The sequence below is a fragment of the Anolis sagrei genome, chromosome 2 (genome assembly GCF_037176765.1).
Source record: "Anolis sagrei isolate rAnoSag1 chromosome 2, rAnoSag1.mat, whole genome shotgun sequence".
NCBI lineage: Eukaryota > Metazoa > Chordata > Lepidosauria > Squamata > Dactyloidae > Anolis > Anolis sagrei.
The window spans coordinates 54,499,103-54,523,276 of record NC_090022.1 but is presented as its reverse complement, the minus strand read 5'-3'; the positions used below and the strand labels follow the sequence as shown (position 1 = coordinate 54,523,276).

The following is a 24,174-nucleotide window of genomic DNA, read 5'->3' as shown; positions in this document are numbered from 1 at the left end:
GGAAACGAGTCAGGCAGATTATACTGAATGGGATGGACTCCCTGCCACAAAACTCCATTACAACAGAGGAGCCTCTGTGTGAAGAATGGCTATATCCGGCTTCCTGAGGCTCTGTTGTCTTGTGGAAGAGGAAAGATGTGGTTTTCAGAGGAGTCAAAAATACACACTCAAAACACTGACGTTTCAGCTAAGCAGAGCTGCATTTCATTTGGAGCTCTGTTCAGACTTGGATTGATGATCTGCTGCCATAGAATTGTGTAGACAGGCCAGAAAGACCTTTTCAGGAATAGCTTGGGGATGAGATACATCAACCATTCCCATTGGTAGGCAGTATAGAACTTTTGGATTGATCGGATCTAATATAAAACTCAGACCCAGGTCTTTGTCTGATCAACAAACTGGTGCATTCTGTTTCTCTGTAGAGGTCTGGATTTGGCTGTGTGCCTGGCACTAACATTAAGGCAGGATGCTGGCATTTGGAAGAGAGAGAGGAGCAGTAATGTTTCTAGATGTCTCCTCCTGATATCCAAACCTTTCCCTGCAGTTATTTTGAGCAGCTTCCAGCTGTGGGGCCAGTAGCTTAATCATCTCCTTCTTACCACTTTGTATTTTAATTTTATAGTGATTTGCTTTATTTTGAAATGAGTGACTGTGTTACAAAGCTATATATATCTTTGACGTGCGTGTGGATGTGTCTTCAAGTCATCTGTTAACTTATGGCAACCTTATGAATATTGCAGGGTTTTCTCAGGCATAGACTGCTCTGAGATGGTTCTGTAGTTCCTTCCTCTGAAATGTAGCCCACAGCACCTGGTGTTTATTGACAGTCTCCCATCCAAGTGCTGATTTGGCTGAGCCTGTTTAGCTTCCAAGATCATATGGGATCTTGTGCCTTTAGGGGTCCTTAAATGCTTTAAGCTGAGGGCCGGTTCACGGTCCTTCAACACTGTTGGGGGCCAGACTGTAGTTTGAAAAAAAGCCTGAACAAATTCTTATGCAAACTGCACATATCTTATTTGTAGTGGGAAAAAGCATGAAAAAATACCATATTTAAACTGAAGAACAACTTTAACCAACATAAACTTACCAGTATTTCAGTGGAAAGTATGGGCCTGCTTTTGACTGATGAGATAATCAACTTAATTAGGATTGTTGTTGTGTGTGTTTTCAAGTTGTTTTCAGAGTTAAGGCGAACCTAAGTCTAAAGTTTAGGTCAGAGGCAGAGTAAATGACCTTGGAGGGCTGCATCTGGTCAGTGGGCCTTAGTCTGGGGACACCTGCTTTAGGACGTACAGGTGAGAAAATCTCAGTCCTTGGCAAAGTTACATTTTGAAGGCAACTTCCCAGTGAGTATAGCTAGTAGCCATTGGTGGTTAGTAAATTCTGGGAGTTACGGTTCAAAAAAGTAAATTCTCCTATCTCTGGGAAGTCTGTCCTTTAGTATTATGATCTGAATCAGGAACTGTTTCAGTGCTTTTTGTTTGGTAGCCTTGAGAATTGATGTTTCTGGAAGGAACAAGGTTATGAATTCTGTTTGTGAAACCAGCATCCAGGGCAACTTCCACCTGGCACCTACTCAGCTGGAGGCAGTAGCGTGGGCTGGTTAGATTTGCACTCTCTATCAGGGATGCAAGCCAAGACCTTGCTTGAATTACTACCCTGAGCAGAGCCAGGGAGGACTTAACAGGAATGCTGCCCACAGGATGCTGTTAAAATTGGCTTCAATTTGGCTTTTCCTGTGCTGTGTGCTGGTCACCAGCATGCTCATAAACTTCCTACTCCGATAACAGGAAATGTGTGGTGTCAAATGTCCAAGGTTAGAAGAGGTACAAACACTTGTATACCTAATAGATGTGTACTATGCATAGGACTGATGTGTTCCCGGTTTCCTTTGTATCTTACATGGGGCTTTGCCAATTGTACTCCCTGCCTTACTGATGTCAGATGAAGTTTTTCCTCTGCAGGTTGTGGTGTAGTGCAGTTGGCACCAGAAGAGCCAAGGTTATAATGACCTTCTCTGTATCAGAACTTTCTCTTCTTCTCTTAAGTGGGATAAATGTGTACAACAAGCTGCTTTGTTGTGGTTTTTGATTTCTGCAATAAAAATAATTTTTGACTCTATAGTGAGAAGAGAACTACTTGAACACTGTATCTGTTTGGGTACCATATTGATTTCCAAGGGCCTGAGATGAAATAAGGTCCTTTCTTGGAGAGTCTGCCTAATTTACTGACAGATATATTTTTGACAGAGCTGACTGATGGGATGAAGTTTCCAATGTGAGCACTTGATAGTCTGGATCATTATGTGAGTTAATGCATTTTAGTTTTAGTAATTGTGCTTCTGCTGGTGTTTTTCCCGAATAAAAATGTAGACCTGCAGAGAGTTTTGTCACCATGGATGGCCCATCAGTGTAGTTGTTTTTGTTCTGTATTTTCTAGCAAAAGATATGCAGTGACAATTTGGAATTTGGGATTTTTCTGTTGCCTGGGGATTGCCGACTTTGTATAGCAGGTCAAGCTAATTTTTCAGCAGCGGTTACCAGCCTTTTTCAAGCTGAGCCGTAGGCACCTTCAGGCAAGGGTGCCAGGCACAACCTTGGGTATTCATTCGATTGAGACTTTGTCACATAATCCTAACGGAGTCAAGGAGTTGCCTAGGGCTATTTCTTCTTCTTCTAGTGCCACTCCCTACAGAAAATTCCTGAGGCTTGCCAGAGGATTTCCCTGTGTAGCCTGACTCAGACATGAATTTAAAGGAAGCCAATTCTCCCAGTGCTTTGCTTCTAGAATTTTACATCTATGTAAAACCAAATATTTAATGTCTATTCATTCGCTGTCCTTCTTAAAACCAGTACTTTAAATGTTTATAACCTGGGAATGGTTAGGCCACTGTAATTTTGGTCATTGCTGTATCTTATTCCTGGAAATGACAAATGTATTCAAAGTAATGTACAAAATGGGAGCTGCGGGAGGGGCAGGCAAGGAACCCCCTCCCATAGACATCAATATTTATGCATGCTTAAGTTCCATTATATACAGGGGCACAATAATATGTCAAGAATAGGGCTCCTCAGTCACCTGCGTATCCACCGCCAAGAAACTGTACTTGGAAGGCCATCATACTCGGACAATGAGGGATTGCCCAATATGGCATCTCTTAAATAAAATTCAAACAACTTCAATGAGTGCCAAAGAGAGCCTGAGTCTCTGTGAAAAAGTAGGAGGTTTCATTTGTTTATGCCCAAGAGAAGCCTTATTTCACTAGGAAGTCAAACTGTTGTTACACCATTTATTTCCATCTTAATCAGAGCCTCTTACTCCACTTAAGCCAGGTTTGTGTGTGTATGTTTTTAAAAACAGCATTATAATTTGGGGACCAGCAATGGTCCCCAAACTCCAGACAGTTACCCCAATCCCGGTTCAACAAAACAGCTTTCCTCTTGACAAGTGGGGGCTTTTTAAAAGGCCTACTTGTTTTGTGAAGGTTGGCAGATGAGTGACCAGATCTGGCCTGCAGGCCAGCAGTTCCTCAGCCTTGGCATAAAACATTACACAATTCTGCTCTGGCCCAGATGGCTTAAAAACTAAAGGACAAACTTGATTTGGCCATATTGGTCTGGCAGCTGCCAAAGAACACTGTGTGTGTAATTATTGAAATATTTCTTGCTTGCCCTATATTGATGGATCTCAGAATGAAGTGTAATCAACAAAATTACTGTCTAAAAAGAAATTAAATAATTTAAATTTAAAACACTTCAGTAGCCAAGACAGACGTCTAGTCCAATAGGCTAGACACTAAGCCATGATTTCACTAGACCCAAACATCAGCACCAGCTTCTCCTCAAAGGGAAGGTCATCCCACCACTATGGCTCACAGCCAAGAAAGTCTTCTCCTCTCTCTCTCCAAATAATGATTAATCACATTGATGACACATTGAGGAGATGCCCTTTGACAGATGGTAATTATCAGGCAGGTATACATAAGGGTGAGTTGTTCCTGCAAAGATTGAGGTCCCAAACTGTTTAGCCTATTTTGGGAATGGTTGTACATTTATCATCTTGTCATATTTAGCCCTAAGGGAACTGAATGTGAACAAGGAAGTTAAGAAGCTGCCTGAAAAGAAGGCCTTTGAGGTCTTTCACATTATACAGTTATAGCACTATGATGCCATTATTGCCACCTGTGAGATTATAGTGTGATGATGTGTTGAAAGGAAAGCTTGTAGACCTGTCCTAGTGGCTGTGTACATGAGCGCCCTGCTTGTGGCAGCCATTACATGATCTATTCTTTGTAGTTGCACTTCTGTTTGACACCATTGACAGCCTCAGTGTAGGGTGAACAGTACTGTTCAACATCATGTTGTAGGAGTTTGCCAGTCACTTTAAAATGAATGAGTAGGTCATTTGAAGAGGAAATAAAATGGACGCTGTAAGGAGGGTGGTTAACATATACTATAATCACCTATGTTGACCTCATGTATAAGTCAAGGGCAGGTTTGGTGGCCAAAATTGTGGATTTTGATATGACCTACAGAGTTGAGGGTCCTTAGTACCGTGGACCAGCATAGCTGCCACTTCCATTTCCTTGTCCATGTATTCTGAAAGGCAGAAATGGTCCAAGGGTGATATAATAGAAAGGGGTGGGTGCTTCTTCTAGGTTCTCCTGAGGTGGAGTAGCGTTTTGCTACTCAGAGAAGATGATTGTTCCTTTTAAAATAAGAGTTAAGCTAGAGTAGTCACATTGACCTGTGGTTAACTTGATCCAGATTTTTGTGTTGATTTTTTTGACTAAAATTTGCAGATATATACATGAGTATATGGGATATGTGTTCCATCTTTTAAGATCTTTTAAGATACGACAGTTTGGGAAACTGCTTAACAGCCCCCTTACTCTTTTAAAAGAGAGGAACATCAGAGATGCATGTGGTGCAGTGCTTGGAATACTGGGTATGAAAAACAAATAATAATAATAATAATAATAATAATAATAATAATAATAATAATAATAAAAATCTTTATTTTACAAAGTTTAGTTGCTGCTTACTTATGGAGATATGTCCAAAGCTTTATCCAAGTCTCTCAGTGCAACATACCACACAGATCTGGTGAGAAGAAAAACCCCATACTCCTGGGAAATATAAAAAAAGTTTGCAATGTAATTAAATAAAATTAAGCACTCATCATCATGGTGGGTGGTATTGGTTATGGTCCTTTGATCTTTGTAACTGTCTAGAATTTGGAGGGTAATAATCCTGAGGGTAGTTTATAGTTTGTGACTTTCTAATTCAGTATCTGAGCACAAAGAAGGAAGGAGCTTTGCTATTAGAGCTCTTGCAGCAGGCATCTGTCATAGGAGACAGAAGAGGGACGTGCCTCTCTTCTGGCTGTTTGGGTGACGGATGATTCTGATCATCCCTGTCATGGATGTCTATAAATCTTTGGCTGCTTCTAAATGAGCTCCACCTTTTGTAGAGGTAATCCTTTGCTGTGTCAATTTGGGTAAATAAAAGAGCAGGAGTGGTGTGGGGTGTGGGGTGTCAAATAGGTTTCAAGAGGAGATGGCAAGTTTGTAGAGGAAAGTGCCGCTTTACACTTGAATCCTTGTTGTATACAGTGAGCTTTTGGGATTTGGTTTCAGGATCCCCGTGTATACCAAATTCTGTGGATACTCAAGTCCCATTATAAACAATGGGGTAGTAAAATCGTGTCCCTTGTATAAATAACTCAAGGCAGGTATGCTTTAAAAATATTTTCAAGCAGTGGATGGTTGATTCCATTGGATGCAAAATCCTTGGACACAAGGGACTGACTATAGTTTCATCTAACCAGCTCTTAGCATGAAGATTACATCTATGTGTGAGACCTTTTTCTATGTTATTCATATGTGTTTGTGGAGATAGTAGGACAATTTCCTTTTTTGAATGTGTGGGAAGAAATGATAACTATTCCTAGATAGCCTTTTCCTTCCGGATGGGTTGATTTAAGGCAATAAATTCAGACTGGAACTTTTTATAAAACAAAAAATAAAAATAAAAATAGAAAGTTCTTCACCCCATTGGTGCAGACTATTTTGCCCATTTTCAATATATATATTTGCACATTTTTCTAAATGTGCTTCTCATGTTAATTGCAATAAACATGCACTAGGATGGGTCTGCATCTTTATTTATCACTTAGTCTTTTTATGGTTATGCCCTGTGTGTGCTTTCTTTTAAGAAAGGAGAAAGGACACTAGGTTTGTACAGAGATTTTCCCATAAATTACAGAAAGCACAGGTTTATCTCAGTTAGCAATGTAAATGTGTTTCTGGTCATCATTTTTTAACAGATAATTTGGTTGCGGAGGCAGAAACAGTAGGGATAGGTACCTACACTGCAAAAAGGAAGAGTAGTTCAACTCAATTCAGCAAACATTTCATCCAAGGCTTACAATATCCACATGGGAAATGAAACAGCCAAGCCAGGTAAGCCATGCATAAGCAGGCAAAAACATTCTGAAGCTTTCTTTTACAGACCACTTGAAAACTTCTTCCCAGGTATATCCAGGGATATTTTTTCCTTTATACCACCCTACACTTTTCCTTACATTACCCATTTTGCTTGCCAAACTTATAGACCTATGCATCTTCAAGGATGGTGGTGATAACTGCTTTCCTTTTATCTCCCTTTCTTTCCGATTGCTGGTCATGCATGCTCAGTTAGGGATTCTAGACATAGCTGCTGTTTACCTTGACTGTTGTAGGCAGTGACCCACAGAAGGGTCAGTATAGTTCAAGTCTGCTACTCCCCAATTCATGTTTGTATTGCATCATTTCATACATGGCTATTTGGGGTGCTGATTCAGAAAATTGCATTGGTTAGACTACATCAGCTCTAGTTTCTGATACAGAACATATGCTTTCAAGTAGTTGCCACCTACTCTTCCACAGAAATCCATATTTAATAATCTAGAGCTGATGTGGTCTATGCAATGCAATTTTCTGAATCAGCACCCCAAATAACCCCAAGAAAAGGCCTAAAAATGAAGACATTAAGGTGCCCCTGCTTCCAGGTGCCACATGGAATTATTCCGCTGAGGGAGAGGGGAGGGGGAGGAACAGCAGTCAGATGTTGTTGCAGCTTTTGTGGGTAGTTAGCCTCTCCCTTCCCGACATTCCCATTGCTTCGGCACTATAAGAGCAGTTCGTGAGACCAGTCGCTCTCGTTGCAACACAATAGTAATGCTGAGGCTGCGGATCATATTTTAGTTCTTGGGGACCACTGGTGATCCACGGACCACAGGTTGGGAACCACTGTTTTAGAGGCATCGTTAAGCTGTGTGATGAGGAAAAATGTTTGCTGCTTCTTCCTTATGCTGGAGGCAGAAACTCTTGGGAGAATTGGAGAAGCTTTGACAGACCAAACCGATACCAGGGTTTTTTTTTTTTTACATCTTTAGTTGGACTACAACTCCATTATTCCAAACGGTTGGGATCTATAGTTCCACACATGTAAGGAGAAAACTGGCCATTATATGTGGTTCTACTGTTTGGATATGGTGGGAATTGTAGTGCAGCGGTAGACTTCAGGTTAGGGAAGGTTGTTCTCGTGTTATAACTTGTTGCCTGTGAAATGAACCATTGTCCTGTTCAGTAGTCAGAGGGCCATCTGCTCAGCATGGTCCTGAGTACATGAAGCAATAGTAGGGATGTATAGGGAAATTTGAGGTAGGGGGGCTTCTCTGTGCATGATATCACCTGCTTTGGCAATTGGTTAATTGACAGATCCTCCTTACCTTGTAATTGAATTAGGTGATAATGAGGCTTTCAGATTTTGCCATTTCTGTGATAAAGGAATACAAAGGACACCGGAAAACAAGGAGAACCACCAAGGGATTCTTCTTAGCTTTATGTCAGCACTTTAAAAGATAAAATTTTTGTACAAGATAACTTGCATTTTAAATTAAAAGCTTAGGGTTGCACTTCAACTGGGTAAAGATCATTTGTTAAAGCTCAATGTGTTTTAGAACTTGAACCAAGTTGAATCTCTTAAGTACACATTGTCAGATTAAATGGAACTTATTCACAGATAACTATGCATAGAGTTATCATTGCTTTTTATAGACCCAATTGTGGGATATTATTTGTGTTTTGTGTTGAATGTCTATGTTTTTTGTGATCTCCTCAACCTAAGTGTTAGGTGTCTTTCAGTAAAGAATAATACAAAGGCGGGATGTGACTGCCCTGGAGGCATGGTTGTGGATTTTCCTTGGGCGCATGGCTATTTTGGCAGGATCATCTCCTGCGCTTTAAAATGTATCGTGACAACACAGAGTCATCATGCAGTTGATGTGTCAAGAAGGATTTCCTGATCCAGTTTTTGTGGCTTAGCTAGGGGATAAATGCTTCTTGTGAATGCAGATTGATAAACACCTTCTGTGTTTCCTTCTGTAGGTCTCTCTCTCATTGCTTTGTGCATGCCCCCACCCCCATCTTATGTGTTTACATTTGCTTCATACAGTTTATTTATTAGGCAATCTATATTCCATATAAAACATAAACATAAGTGAAACAAAACACCTCTTTGCAAGTTACAGCAGCAAACAAACAAAACATAGAAGCTGAGTACCGGATAGATTATCATTCCACTGAAATGCTTGGTCATGCAGGAGGTGTTAAGAGTATTTTTTGCCTCTGTAGAAATTTTGTTTTGTCTCTCTCTTACTGAAGGAGGGAGAAAGCAGATGAGAGGTAAGTCATTCAGACCTCGAATCAGTGCCAGAGCTTGAAGCTGAGCCCCTATAATCCTGACTTTCTCTTCTCCAGCAGCTGCCCTCCCTTTTTGTAAGTTGTCACCATCTATTTTTCTCTCTCCATTTGTGATGGTCCCTCCTCCTTTCTCTTCACCTCTCTGCGTTCACTTCCAGTCTTTATAAAAAGTAAAATCTCATTAAGGACTAACCACTCAGCACATTAAAGTCCAATTAGGTAAATGCTGAAAAGCAATGAGTGCGTTTACTATTATGTGCGAGCTTGCTGGCAATGATGGGAGAAGCGCCAAAGAGTTTACCTCCTTTTTTTTCAAGAACCTCTTTCTTGAAATAGGAATAGAGGGGCTTCCCCCACACAACAGTAAAAAATAAAGTGGGTTCCTGAAGCCGAATGTGAAGAGATTTTTAGAGTGTTTTCCTCTGTATGCTTGGAAGATTTACAACTGGAGGGTTTTTTTGTTTTGTTGTCAAACCCATTTCTTTTTATAGGCCCAATAACAGAAAGTGTATTCAGAGTCTTTGTTTGAAGTCTTGTGTGTTTAGTCTATGAGTGGCAGGCAGGTCATTTGTCCTATGTGGCCCATTCAGTCTTCGTGAATGCCGTTCTCATTTTTAATGTGTGAGAGAGGACATGACTTAATGTTATTTAAAAGAGACAGCTTCCTCTAGGGTTCAGGCTGAATTTCAATGTTTTGCATTTATGAAGATCAAGAATTTATGTCACAATCTAGATTTATATAGTTGGTTTAGAATGTGCGTTGGTGTCTGCTAAAATTCCATTAATTTGCAACCAGTATATGAATATGTTATGAGGCAGACTTGTACAAGTGGATCGTAAATTGTACAAACAGGGGCTGTGACCCGGGCAGTGCAATGGGTTAAACCCTTATGCAGGCAGGACTGAAGACCGACAGGTCTGAGGTTCGAATCCGGGGAGAGTGCGGATGAGCTCCCCCTGTCAGCTCCAGCTCCCCATGTGGGAATATGTGGAAGTCTTCCACAAGGATGGTAAAACATCAAAATATCCGGGCGTCTCCTGGGCAATATCCTTGCAGACGGCCCATTCTCTCACACCAGAAGCGACTTGCAGTTTCTCAAGTTGCTCCTGACACGAGAAAAATAAAGTACATCTCTCTGCTTATCTTGTTTCATATAAACATAGAATAATAGAGTTGGAAGAGACCACATGGGCCATCTAATCCAACCCCCTGTCATGCAGGAAAAATACAATCAAAGTACCCCTGACATCCCATTCCTCTTTGATGCCCAGTGCAATGATCACTGTTTCAGTGAATTCTCTGAAATTTGCAGAAAACTTGGCTAGTGTGATAAGCTTTGTATTGGGGAGTGACAGAATCAGTCTCCCATCCGCCTTGTATTCTCTATCAGGTGGGCAAGTGAGTCTTGCTTTGCTGTAGGCCTTGGGGAGGAAGAGCAAAGTTGTGGCTTCGTGCTGTTTCTCTTCCCTCACATTTGGTGCAAAGTGACTTTACAGTGCCTTGATAATCTCCAGAGCTTACATTGGGAAAATGGATTTTGGGGCTTGCTGACTGAACTGGCAAACTACATTATGAGGTATTGTTTGCTTTGAAGTAATAATACTTTGTTTAGAAATCTTAGTAAGACTTTATGGTAAGGATGAGCCAATTTGATGCCCCTCAAATGTTGCTGGGCTTCTAGCATACCCAGACAAATGGGACAGAGGCATTCTCTGAGTTAAACAAATACATATGTATATGGGGGTGAGACAACAGGAAGTGAGAGGAAATTACCCCTAGGAAGGGAAATTCACTCCTTGAAGACTTATCATGGGAAAAAGTTGTCTCCACTGAAGATTTCTCAGCAATCCTTGTTTCAATGACAAACCAAATGTTTAAAGTACAATTGTCACAGGGATAGTAAGTGAGATGAAATCTTCCTAATAGGGGCATAGACAGCAAAACAAACTGCTATCTGTCTGTCCATCCATCCATCTTTATATCTATCTATGGTTGGAATCACACTTTAAAAAGTATCTATTCTGACTTACATAGAAATCCAACTTATCAACAAACCTACAGAACCTATTTTGTCTGTAACCAAGGGACTGTCTGTAGTTGGAGTTTTAATTCAGTTACATTTTGAGGGCCCCACATTTCCCCTCTCCATTTTCTGGCAGTGATTTAGCTGCTGATACTTGGAGCTGATGGTTTATATTTGTGCCCATTGGCTACAAAAACAATTGTATCCAATGGACAGAAATGTGATACTGATATCTCGTGCACTTGGAAAAGCAAATAGTAGGACCCCCATATCTGTCTGATAGTGTAAGAAAAAATGATTTACAGGATATGGTCTTCTGTAGTCAAGATCCTTTGCTGCAACGTATGTGCCCTTTAGTTGAGCCAAATTGCAAGTATGTGCTTTGGAGGAAGAAAGGGCAAGGGAAATGGTGCTGTGATTTTGAGTGCTCAGAATGGTAACTGAAATGATGTGGGATGTGGCTTTTTGTTCTTGTTGTCTTGTGGAAGACTGGCTTTTGTGGTGTGTGGGGGGCCTCAGATGAGCCTCAAAGTAATCTATTACTAGAAGAATGAGGAAGAGTACATTATTCATCTGCCTGAGCAAAGGGAAAACATTAAAGACTTGAAAACGGCCTTCAGTGCTTAGTCAGGCACAATGGAATAAGCAGGACAAGGCAGAGTTAAGTACTGGTCAAGGCCTAAGCAAGGGATGTGACTAAGGTTTGAGCCAGTAAATCTAGTCAAAAGAGGAAGATTGTATTGATTCATGTTTGGTACTGTTGAAATGTATTAGTAGCACTTCTCTAAAAGTTATGTGAAAATACCATCTCCTAAGAAATGAGGTAGGTTGGTTAATCACTGGATCTTAAAGTACAATTGTCCTGATGTCTGTGATAGTATATCAGTAGTTCCCAACCTTTGGTCCTCCAGGTGTTTTGGACTTCAGCTCCCACAATTCCTAACAGCTGGCAAACTGGCTAGGATTTCTGGAAGTTGAAGTCTAAAACAACTGGAGGACCAAAGGTTGGGAACCACTGTAGTATATCCATAGGAAAAATTTTGCTGTCCTCAAAAGCCTGTGTGTAATAATGCCACTGTCTTTGAAAAAGGGCCTGAAGAGGTAAAGTGAGATTAGGGTTGAGGCTGAAAAGAGCTATACATGGTTTAGGACTATTCTCTGGAAATTGCAGAATAGGGGCTTGCATGTTGTCTGAGAATGTCTGGGAGACTAGCTGTGCAATCTTTGTAATCTGAGGGCATCTTTGTTCCAAGTTGAGTTGACTAGGAATACACAATTATCAAGTCCGTGCCAAAAAACTAGGAAAGGTGGAGAAGGATGCTGTCCATCCCCTAAAAGTCTCCATAACAGCATTTCCCAATTGAATGCCCTCTAAATGTCGTAGACTGCAACTCCCAGCATCCTAAATCATTACAGACAGCCTACATTGGGTATCAGGCTGACACTCTACCCACCGCTAGGTATTTATTTATTTATTTCTAAGTAACTATGTATAATATTGCACTCTGTAACCTGTAATCTAAGGCTATTTTAAACATTTTAAAGGAAATCAGGCTTTTCCTTAAGAGCAGTTAAAGCTTTATAGATTTTCTTCCATTATTCTTTCACTCAAAAGTATATAGAGATATTTAAGTATTTTTGACAAAGAAATTGGTGTTGTTCCCTTTCTCCATTTCAAAACTCTGAAGAAACAAATAAGAGTGATATCAGAGAAAGGTATTTTCTCCCCAGATATCAATCTATACAATGACAGGCCTGTCTTCAAGAAAATACTATAATACACATGTCTTGTTTTATACAGCAAAGGAAACTAGGAAGACAAATCTTCTAGGCAAGGAAGGAAAATGCTAAAATGGGGGTTATAAAAGATCTAATCCCTGTCATTTAAGTTGTTTTTAAAGTCATTCCCAGTTCTTCAGTGCTCACCTTCTTTCAACGGGTTTGAGTTTTTCCTCAAAAGGTATAATGTTCTCTTCATATCATGAGTTCATGCTTTCAGAGGCACACATAAAATATGGAAGATTTGGAGACAAATGCAAAGTAACCAGCCCTCTCTAGATTCAAGAACAATTTAGCAATTATTTTCTGTAGTGAACACACAAAATGGTCATGGGAACTTTAATCAAAAGAATGTAGAATGATTAGCAAATTCTGTGCAGTGTTTCTCCTTAAGCAGCTGAGCATTTCAGAGAAATACCTTCATTCCTGAGATATTTGTAACTCTGAGCTTCTATTGTGCCTCTAGTGTTCTGAGTGACACAACCGATTGCCTAACCCTGTTTGTTTTGTATTTCCTTTTAGAGCTGAGGAAGAGGCTTGCATTCACGATGTCCTGAATGTGGAGACTGGTGGAAAAAAAAGGAGACATTAGCTTACGGAAACCCTCCTCTGTTGTTTTTTGTTTCCTTCTATTTATTTTGACTTTATGTTAATGCACAGCCTTTGTTGGATGTGACTGCTCTGCCATGTGGCTCCTGAGGCAAAAGCCCCATTTGTCAATCAGCATTTGGACCCTGGTGCTTCTGGGGAATGCTTGGCTGCCATTGGCAGAAGGTACTCTCAAGTCATCCTCTCCCTTTAGGACTTTCCAGGTCACAGACTGGAGTTTGACACACTTGGTGGTCCATAACAAAACTGGGGAGGTGTATGTGGGTGCTATCAACCGGATCTATAAGCTTGCAAGCAATCTGACACTGATGCGCACTCATGTGACAGGACCAGTGGATGACAATGAAAAGTGCTATCCACCCCCGAGTGTGCAGTCGTGCCCACATGGACTGGTCTCTACCAACAATGTCAATAAGTTGCTGCTGGTGGATTATTCTGGCAACAGGCTGATAGCCTGTGGCAGTGCTTCTCAGGGCATTTGCCAATTCCTACGCTTGGATGACCTTTTCAAGTTGGGTGAGCCTCACCATCGCAAGGAGCACTACCTCTCCAGTGTCAATGAGTCAGGAACTATGTCAGGAGTCATAATTGAAGTACAGAATGGGCAGAACAAGCTCTTCATTGGGACACCCATTGATGGCAAGTCTGAGTACTTCCCTACCCTGTCCAGCCGTAAGTTGATGGACAGTGAAGAAAATGCAGAGATGTTTGGCTTTGTATATCAGGATGAGTTTGTCTCTTCTCAGTTGAAGATACCATCAGATACTCTCTCCAAGTTTCCCACATTTGATATCTACTACATCTACAGTTTCAGCAGTGAGCAGTTTGTCTACTATCTGACCTTGCAACTGGACACCCAGCTTACTTCACCTGACTCTACTGGGGAGCAATTCTTCACTTCCAAGGTGGTTCGCTTGTGTGTGGATGACCCCAAATTCTACTCCTATGTGGAATTTCCCATTGGATGTGTTAGAGATGGCACCGAATACCGCCTGATTCAGGATGCTTACCTCAGTAAGCCGGGAAAGGCTCTTGCCAGGCAACTGGGCATCTCGGAGGATGAGGATATCCTATTCACAGTATTTTCCCAGGGCCAGAAGAACAGAGTCAAGCCACCAAAGGAGTCTGTACTTTGTCTGTTCACATTGAAAAAGATCAAAGACAAAATCAAGGAGCGCATCCAGTCTTGCTACCGTGGAGAGGGGAAGCTTTCTTTGCCCTGGCTTCTGAACAAGGAGTTGGGTTGCATAAACTCGGTAAGTCTGTTCTATGCGTCTCTGTCTTTTCTTCTTCTTTGTTTCCTGTTTGATAAAACCAAGGGTTTTATTAGAGTGGCTGCTCTTCCCCATAGCTAGAGCTTCTGTTTGATTATGTGGGAGTTGTTTCACCTAGACATGTCCATTTTGTGGTCATCGAATAACGGGAAAAGTCCTTTTATGAATTAATAACAGACTCAAGAACAGAAAATAGAAGTGTAAATAGATGGACAGTATTCATAATGGAGACATGTGAGCAGTGGGTTCCTCCAGGGAACAATATTTGGATCAGTACTTTTAAACTTTTATATGGGGGACCTAGAAAGATGGATGAGGTAAAATTTGCAGATGAATTATTAAAACAAAAATAGCTTGCTAAGAACTTCAAAAGGAGCTTTCCAAAATGAGAGAATTAACTTTAACTTGCAAATGAGGTTTAGAGTTTAAGTAAATGTAAAGCTGTGCGTATTTAAGATGCGGGAGGTACTAAATTCACATGCAACCAGACTTCTACATTTTTGAAAGCTTGGTGTTCAGGACTGCCTCATGTGGGAAAAAAATCACAACTATTAAGCCCACATTTTTTCAACCTGAGAGAACACTCCTCTAGGCTTTTGCAGCACCACCTACATGATTATATGGTTAGCTGGTGGAAGCTGATTGTACAATTGTGTTGGAGAACCTACAAATGCATAGAGAAAACATGTGTTTTTCAGTTGCATGTAGGGCAGCCATGGAGGTGGTGGCCAATACAGCATGTTATGAATAACTTAATCTGCAAATGTTTTATTCACAAACATGGAGGGATTTTTGTTCTGTGGTAGATAGTTTGATGAAATGTCAGCCCAATATGGGATGGCTGTAAAACAAAGGCAAATTCCATTATGGGCATAATTAGAAAACAAGTAAAAAAATGGAAATTTGACATTATTTTATTTCCATTATATTTGTTGCCATCAAGTTGTTTCTTAGTCATTTTTAGAAGTGAGGTTTGTTCAGATATCTGTATCTATACCTATACCTATATCTGTATCTGTACATGTAGACGCATTTGGAATGCAGTATGTTCTGGAAAACGTGCAGAGAACTGAACTGAAGTGATCAAGTGACTGGAACAATTCCACTATGTAGAAAGGTTGCAGTATTTGAGGCTGTTTTACTTACAAAAAAAGATGAATAAAAGGAATTGTGCACACTGTGGGGACTTTTTCTCCTGGTCTTGTAAGATTAAAACCTAGGATCATCTAAAACAGAATGGGGAGAAATTCAAGACAGATAGAATCATAGAGTTGGAAGAGACCTTGTGGGCCATCCAGTCCAACACTCTGCCAAGAAGCAGGAAAATTGCATTCAAAGCACCCCCAACAGGTAGCCATCCAGCCTCTGTTTAAAAGCCTCCACCACACTCAGGGGCAGAGAGTTCCACTGCTGGACATCTCTCACAGTCAGGAAGTTCTTCCTAATGTTCAGGTGGAATCGCCTTTCCTGTAGTTTGAAGCCATTTTTCCACATCCTAGTCTCCAGGGCAGCAGAAAACAAGCTTGCTCCCTCCTCCCTATGACTTCTCCTCACATATTTATACATGGCCATAATGTCTCCTTTAATCGTTCTCTTCTGAAGGCTAAACATGCCCAGCTCTTTAAGCTGCTCCTCATAGGGCTTGTTCCCCAGACCCTTGATCATTTTAGTCGTCCTCCTCTGAAATCATTCCAACTTGTCAACATCTCCCATCCATTGCGGTGCCCAGAATTGGACACCAGGTGTACTTCTAGATAACAAGAAGTTATCAAACTACTTCTAGATAACAGGAAGTACTTTCTTGTGCAACATATAGTTGTACTGTGAAAGTTATTGTACCAGGGTGTAGGGATATCTGCCAGTTTTGACAGCTTTGAAAGGGGTTGGACAGATTTCGGGAGGCTAAAACAGTCAGTAACTGCCATGTTCACAATAAAAAGAATGTGAAGGGAAGGCTGATTGAACCCAGTCCCAGCTTGTAGCATTCCCTTAAGCAGCTCATTTGTCACTGTATGCTGTACAAAGGTTGTCCTTTGGTTTTGCTCCAATATGGCTCTTACATGCTCACGTTTATGTTTGAAGGCTTTGATTTTGGATATGTGGAAGAAGTCAATGCTGAGGATAAATACTGGCCACTGAGATGCTTCAGAGCAGGAAGGCCTCTGTAATAACTCTGGACAGCATTATTTGCTTGTCCAGATAGGTTTATTTTGCAGAAAATCTAGGAAATGCATCACTTTCTAAGCATGCATGACGATACTTTAATTGTATTGTCAGAACAATTTTCCAGAAGAATGACTCTGGGAAAAAGATAATGAGGAGGGTCATAGAAACCAGTAATGTTTCCAAGAGGTATGCTGGTTGTTTCTTTTAACTTCTTTTTATCATTTAACCTTAATTTGCTTTTTATTATTGCCACCGTGACTGGTTGTGGAATCCTTCGGGAAGAGGCTAGCGATTGTGTGCCACTCCTTATTTTAAGATGGCTCTTGCCAGCAATGCAGAGACCAGTAGTTGGGTGGGGTGACCATGTATGAAAGTGGATGATGGTGTGAAAATCTATCCAGGTTGCTACTTAGTCTTCTTGTGGCTCTACAAAATGAGGAGGGAATATTAACTATCTGCAGACGTAATACAGTGGAGCAAAGCAACAAAGTAGATCAGCGGGAGGTAACGGCGCTCCATGCAGTCAAGCCGGCCACATGACTTCGGAGGTGTCTGCGGACAATGCCGGCTTTTCAGCTTGGAAATGGAGGTGAACACCAACCTCCACAGTTTGACATGGCTGGACTTATTGTCAGGGGACACCCTTTACCTTTACTTTAAAGCAACAAAGCTCCTATCTTTGTTTTTAGCAAAAACTAATGGGAAGTGCTTCACAAATATATATTTTCCTCCCTTTCTTCATTTTGCATTCCAGTACCGAATTATTCTTCAAAAATCCTTGCCCTGAGATGCTCTAATCCAGTGGATTAGGTAGAATACAAGCACAAGAGAGCTCCACAGTCAGCAGTTTCATCATAGCAGTAAGGACTCCCTAGTTTATAGGTGTGTGACAAACACAACTGGAGTGTCAGGTTTGGAGGGCAATTACAAGCAAAGCATTCCCTCCAGGGAAAATGGAACCAAGCCAAAGTTAGAAGTCTGGCGATGCTCTTTCTCAACAGAGGGAAATCTGCCTCCCTGTCCTGAGGGAAGCCTTTCCCATCGTCTGTTGCTAAGACAAACACAGGAGCTTTATTGCCCTGCTCCATTGTGTTTAGTCTGTGGCAAGGCTGGGTGAGGAGCCTGCTTTGTTTTATGAACTATAGCTGGGTTCCTTTCAGACAATATAAAATATAAACGGTCGCTGGGAGGCTATTTCAGCTACTTGTGATGAGAATCGGTGTGTAATATATAAAAAGACCTTTCAAAAATGGAGTGGAACAGGCAGCTTCACAAGGTCAAAGTTAACTTTGCTGAGACAGATCCCAAGTTGGAACAAAATTGACATAGTTATATTGGGCATTCATAAGTCTCCGCTCAGTAGGATAGAAGTAATAATAGTGCCAGAGTTTGAGATCGAGATGGTGGGAATTGGAAATCTGGTGTTAATGGATTCATCAGTGGCCCTTCTCCACTCCTTCAGATACTCGGTTGCTGTAAGTTTTTCTGGCTGTATGGTCATGTTCCAGAAGCATTCTCTCCTGACGCTTCGCCTGCATCTATGGCAGGCATCCTCAGAGGTTGTGAGGTCTGTTGGAAACTAGGAAATTGTGTTTATATATCTGTGTATTGTCCAGGGTGGGAGAAAGAACTCTTGTATGTAGGAAGTAGGTGTGAATGTTTCAATTGGCCACCATGATTAGCATTTGATGGCCTCTCAGTTTTCAAGGTGTGGCTTCTTACTGCCTGGGGGCATCCTTTGTTGAGCAGCAGTTAGCTGTCCCTGATAGTTTCTTGTCTGGAGCTCCCCTGTCTTTATTTAGTGTTAGAAGAGGGCTAGAGCGCATTTGGAGGAAATCCTGGGACGTGTCTGACCAAGCACGGGCTAAAGCCTCTCTTAAGGCATACTCCGTGGCTATTCAGGTGGCCAGGGAATCTTTCACGACCACCCGTATAGCGTCTGCAGCAAATAGATAATCGGAGCTATTTCGGATTGTCGGGGAACACCTTCATCCACCTGTGGTGGAGGAGACCTTCGACGACCCAACAACTCAGTGTTGCGAGTTCGCACACCATTTTGCAGGCAAAGTTGCTCAGATACGTCTCGAGCTCGACTCCAATTTCATCACAGTACCAGATGAGGTGATTGAGGCCAATTTTGTGGGATTCTTTTAGGCTTGTTCTTCCTGAGACTGTGGAAGAGGTCCTTGGAGCTGTGAGGGTGACCACTTCGCCTCTAGACCCTTGCCCATCTTGGCTAATTCAATCGGCCAAGGAGGGGTTGATTGATTGGTTTGTGTTGATCATTAATGCATCGTTGGAGCAGGGGATTTTTCCATCTAATTTGAAGCAGGCTGTGGTTCGGCCAAAAAGGCTTCTCTTGACTCCACGGTGCTGAACAATTACAGACCGATCTCCAACCTCCCTTTTTTGAGTAAGGTGCTGGAGCGGGTGGTCGCCTCCCAGCTCCAGGGCTTTTTGGATGACATCAATTACCTAGATCAGTCACAGTCTGGTTTCAGGCCTGGTCACGGCATCGAGACAGCCTTGGTCGCCTTGGTGGATGACCTCCGTAGAGAGCTGGACAGGGGGAGTGTGACTCTGCTGGTTCTCTTGGACATCTCAGCGGCTTTCGATATCATCGATCATGGTATCCTTCTGGGTTGTCTCTCTGGGATGGGTCTCGGGGGCACGGTTCTGTCGTGGCTCCGATCCTTCCTGGAGGGTTGAACCCAGTTGGTGAAGCTGGGAGACGCCTGCTCGGACCCCTGGCCCTTAACTTGTGGGGTCCCACAAGGCTCTATTCTGTCTCCCATGCTTTTTAACATCTACATGAAACCGCTGGGAGAGGTCATCCGGAGTTTTGGAGTTGGGTGCCATCTCTACGCAGATGACGCACAACTCTACTACTCATTTCCACCCAATTCCAAGGAGGCCTCTCGGGTGCTGGACGAGTGCCTGGCCACTGTGTCTATCTGGATGAGGAGGAACAAGCTGAAGATCAATCCCTACAAGACAGAGGTCCTCCTGGTCAATCGTAAACCTGACCGGGGTATAGGGTGGCAACCCGTGTTGGACGGGGTTACACTTCCCCTGAAACCACAGGTCCGCAGTCTGGGAGTCCTCCTGGATTCATCGCTCACGTTTGAGGCTCAGGCGTTGGCGGTGTCTGGGAGGGCTTTCACACAACTAAGACTCATGCGCCAACTGCGATTGTACCTCGCGAAGGCTGATTTGGCCGGAGTGGTCCATGCCTTGGTCACCTCTAGGTTGGATTACTGTAATGTGCTCTATGTGGGGCTGCCCTTGAAAACGGCTTGGAAATTCCAACTTGTCCAAGGAGCAGCGGCCAGGATGTTAACTGGTGCTCCCTCAGAGAGAGATCAACCCTCCTGTTCAAGGAGCTCCACTGGCTGCCGTTTATCTTCCGAGCCCAATTTAAGGTGCAGGTGCTTACCTACAAAGCCCTGAATGGTTTGGGACCAGCCTACCTGCGTGACCGCATCTCTGTCTACGAACCCACGCGTTCACTACGCTCATCTGGAGAGGCCCTGCTCATGATCCCGCCGGCGTTTCAAGCACGTTTGGTGGGGACACGAGACAGGGCCTTTTCCGTGGTGGCCCCCCGTCTCTGGAACACTCTCCCCAAAGATCTTAGACAGGCCCCTACATTGGCAGTCTTCAGAAAGAACTTGAAGACCTGGCTGTTCCGATGTGCCTTTCCCAATTAGGAAATCTCCAATACGCACTTTAAATCTCCAGACGCACTTTATTAGAATTAAGACTGCCGCACACTGCACATTGCACTTGCCCTATAATCCTTACATATCACCTGTCACATCAGCACTTTTTAATCTTGTACCCTTCACTCTGGCCCGGCCCAGTTTTTTATCTTGTTTGATGTATTGTTTATTGCTTGTGGTTCTTGTTGTTTAATACTGCTTTAATTGTTTTTAATTTGCTTTAAGTGTATTGTTATGTTGTGTATTGAGGCCTTGGCCTTTGTAAGCCTCATCGAGTCCTTCGGGAGATGCTAGCGGGGTACAAATAAAGTTTAATAATAATAATAATGATTTTAGATTTTTTTAAAAAACTGGTAGTCAGTCATTTTCATGGTTTCTTCCTTTCTGTTGAAATTGTCCACATGCTTATGGATTTCAATGGCTTCCCTGTGTAGACTGGCATGGTGGTTGTTAGAGTGGTCCAACATTTTTGTGTTCTCAAATAATATGCTGTGTCCAGGTTGGTTCATCAGGTGCTCTGCTATGGATGACTTCTCCAGTTGAATGAATCTGCAGTGCCTTTCATGTTCCTTGATTCGTGTCTGGGCAATGCTGCATTTGGTGGTCCCTATGTAGACTTGTCCACAGCTGCATGGTATATGGTAGACCAGTGGTTCTCTACCTGGGGTCCCCAGGAGTTTTTGGCCTTCAACTCCCAGAAATCCTAACAGCTGCTAAACTGGCTGGGATTTCTGGGAGTTGGAGGCCAAAAACATCTGGGGACTCTAGGTTGAGAACCACTGCGGTAGACTCTTGCAGAGGTGAGGGGATCCCTCTTGTCCTTTGCTGAACGTAGCATTTGTTGGATTTTCTTGGTGGGTCTGTAGATAGTTTCCTCTGGGTGGATCTTTGTCTTTACTCTCGTGGCTTGTTCTCAATCTCGCATCTCTTCTGATGTCTGAGGTGGAGTATCCATTAGCCTGTAAAGCCCAGTTTAGGTGGTTCAGTTCATCCTGGAGGAGGTGGGATTCGCAGATTCTTTTTGCACAGTCTGCCAGGGCTTTAACTGTGCTTCTCTTTTGACTTGGGTGATGGTTGGTTTTTTGTAGGTATCTCCCCATGTGTGTAGGTTTTCTGTAAACTGGGTGACCCAATTGTTGGTCTGGTTTGCAGATAACTAGAACATCTAGAAATGGCAGATTTTTAGATTTCCTAATTTCCAACAGACCTCACAACCTCCGAGGATCCCTGCAGTCAGGAGAGAATGCTTCCTGAACATGGCCATATAGCCAGAAAAACCTACAACAACCCAAATGGCAGATTGTTAATGAGTCTGCTTTCACTCAACACCCCTTATTGTTGAGTGATGTATGAAGTGATTACAATATAACAATGTTGAAATTCAATGGATAGGGAAACATATGTCCATTGTTCCCAGTGCCTGCTGCCCAGTAAGTTAGGATTGGAGGCACTAAGTATCGTTAAGTAGCAGATCCAAAACTTCAGCCATTGACATCACTGTGACTACACACTGCCCTGTAACTACTGGCAAGTCCAACTACCCAGGATTCCAACTTCATTTCTGTGGTTTTCCACTCATTTGTTATCAACTACTCTTTCAAAAAGGAATATGTTGGAATGAGGAACAAAACTTTTCCAAACCAGGACACAGAATAGTTTCAGATTGACATGCCACCTTTAGCTATGACTGATTAATATTTATTTTCCATATCAAGTTAGTGAGGAGGAAAAAATGAGACCCAGACATTTGGCCCCCACAAGAATTTTGCATGCAGCCCCCACAAAATTTTGCATGGCCTGAAGAGGCTCTGAGTCTAAGCTTTAGAGAGGGTGCTACAGCAGAGTAGGGAGTGGGACCTCCATTTCCATCTCCAATGGCAAAAGTGTCCCACCTCTACAGGTTTCCTTTCTCAATGCACCAAACTAATCTATGCTGAAGGAAGCACTGCCAATAGATTTTTCTTTCTGGTCAGGATGCTGGGGGTGCGGATTTCTGTTGGAAATTGGCTTGGGCAAGTTGTTGGACTCAAATAAGAGTAGGAATAGTGGAGAGCAGGATGAAATTCCAAGGGGTATTGTACTATTTAGGGGGATCTTGGGCTTCAAGTTATGTTAAAATTTAACATTACATTGACAGTTTTAGAAGGAGAAGGATGTGGTAAAGAAAAAGAGGGAAGAAGAATGAACAGGCAGGAGTGGTAATAAGTACAATTAATACCAAACCAGCCCTGCATAATAACGAGAAAGATCCAACACGACTCCAAATGGAAGATCATGTGAGGAAGAAGCTCCTTCTCCGCTTTTCTTCCCTAATGCCCACAACAACGCTGGACTGTCTCAGTTTCTAATTTCGAAGTTAAATTTGGGGTCATGTTGAGTCTTTCTCATTATTGCAGTGGGACTGGGAGGAGGCTGCAGGGCTAGTTTAGTGTTCATTGTGCTCATCCCCAATTCTGCCTTTTCAGTCTTCTTCCCCCATTCTCTTTACTATCTCCCTCTCCCTCAAAAATGGCACGTCTAATGTAGTTTTGAACAATGTTTGTGTGGTTCAAGAAGTAAAACTAATAGTTGGGGTTGTGTCTATTGTTGTTGACATTGATGTTGTTGTTGTTGTTGTTGTTGCTGTCGTTGTCGTCAGGGTGTTTCTTTTTTCTCTCTCTTTCTTTCTTCTCTCCCTTTCCTCTTCCACTTTTCTTCGTTGTTAACTTCTAACTATTGCATTTCCAACTTTACTGAAAACATTGTTCCCACTCTTTCCATGTAACTATGACACTTTATTTCATTTTTATTTTTTTTATTTTTTTATTTCTATCCGCTCCACTTGAGGAGCAACATATTCCAAATAAAAAAATATTGAAAAAAAAGAAGAAGTAAAACTAATAGGTAGTTCTTCAGTAACCTAAATTACAACTCTAGGCCTTTTTGTCAGTTGAAATCACTTATTTTACTGTTACGCTATTTCCTTATTGTGGCATTTTCAAGTCCTCGGTGTAATAAAACAAATGCATTTCAGTTTGAATAAAATTTTATTATCATTATTCTTACTCTCAGTGCTATTTTTCTTTCCTGTTCTTCATTTCTTTTTAATACTGTTTTATTTATACGAAAATACTATTTTTTGATATTATTTTTCTGAAAATCATTTCGTACAGTGTCTAGTATTTTAGGCATGTAAATATATTGCTAAAGCTGGTAAATTGATGCTGCCATAATGTAATGTAGAAAGATGTAATTTTGAATTTCATTGGGAATGGCAGAAGGGGCAAGTGGGAGAAAGACTGCTAAATAATTTGCAGATGTAATCTCAGAGCCTTCATTTGTAATCGTTTAGAATTCTTGGAGAACATATGACGTCCGTGTTGTCTGAAAGCAGGCAAATATTGTCTCCGTGTTCAAAAAGCAGAGGAAAGGCAGGGAGATGGTTTGGGCAACTATTGACTTGTCAGTTTGACGTTGATATCAGGGAAAGATCTACAACAGACAATTAAACAGTTGGACTGAGAACACTTAGAACAGATCACTGTGATCAGTAAGAGCCAGATGGATTTCTCAAAAATATTATGCTAGACTACTTTTCCCCCCTGGGCCTAATGTAATAGTTTAGTAGATCAAAAGAATGCTGTAGACACAATTTTAGATTTCAGGAATACTTTTAACAAGGTCTTTCATAGTTATTCTTGCAGTTAAGCTAGAAAAACGTGGCTAGCTGCTAGTGCTTCTCTTAGGTGGATTTGCAGTTGCTTAATTGACTGCAGCCAGCCAAGAGTGATCCCAGCTGTTCCTTGTCACCCTATAGATAACTGATGTAGGATGCTATAGGGTTTTTGTTCTCTTCCTGGAAGAGTTCAACTCAA

The 24,174-nt window shown here is 41.9% G+C and overlaps 1 protein-coding gene across 5 annotated transcripts in view; it reads left to right on the top strand.

Annotated features, from left to right (window-relative positions):
* PLXNA1 (plexin A1) overlaps positions 1 to 24,174 on the top strand; it is a 367,927-nt gene that overhangs the window by 46,062 nt on the left and 297,691 nt on the right. For all 5 annotated transcript variants that reach the window (XM_067463505.1, XM_067463504.1, XM_067463508.1 and 2 more), the window contains exon 2: positions 13,072 to 14,414. In XM_067463505.1, the coding sequence (XP_067319606.1) occupies positions 13,236 to 14,414 (1,179 nt within the window). In that variant the 5' untranslated portion in view covers positions 13,072 to 13,235. The remainder of the gene's footprint in view (positions 1 to 13,071; positions 14,415 to 24,174) is intronic.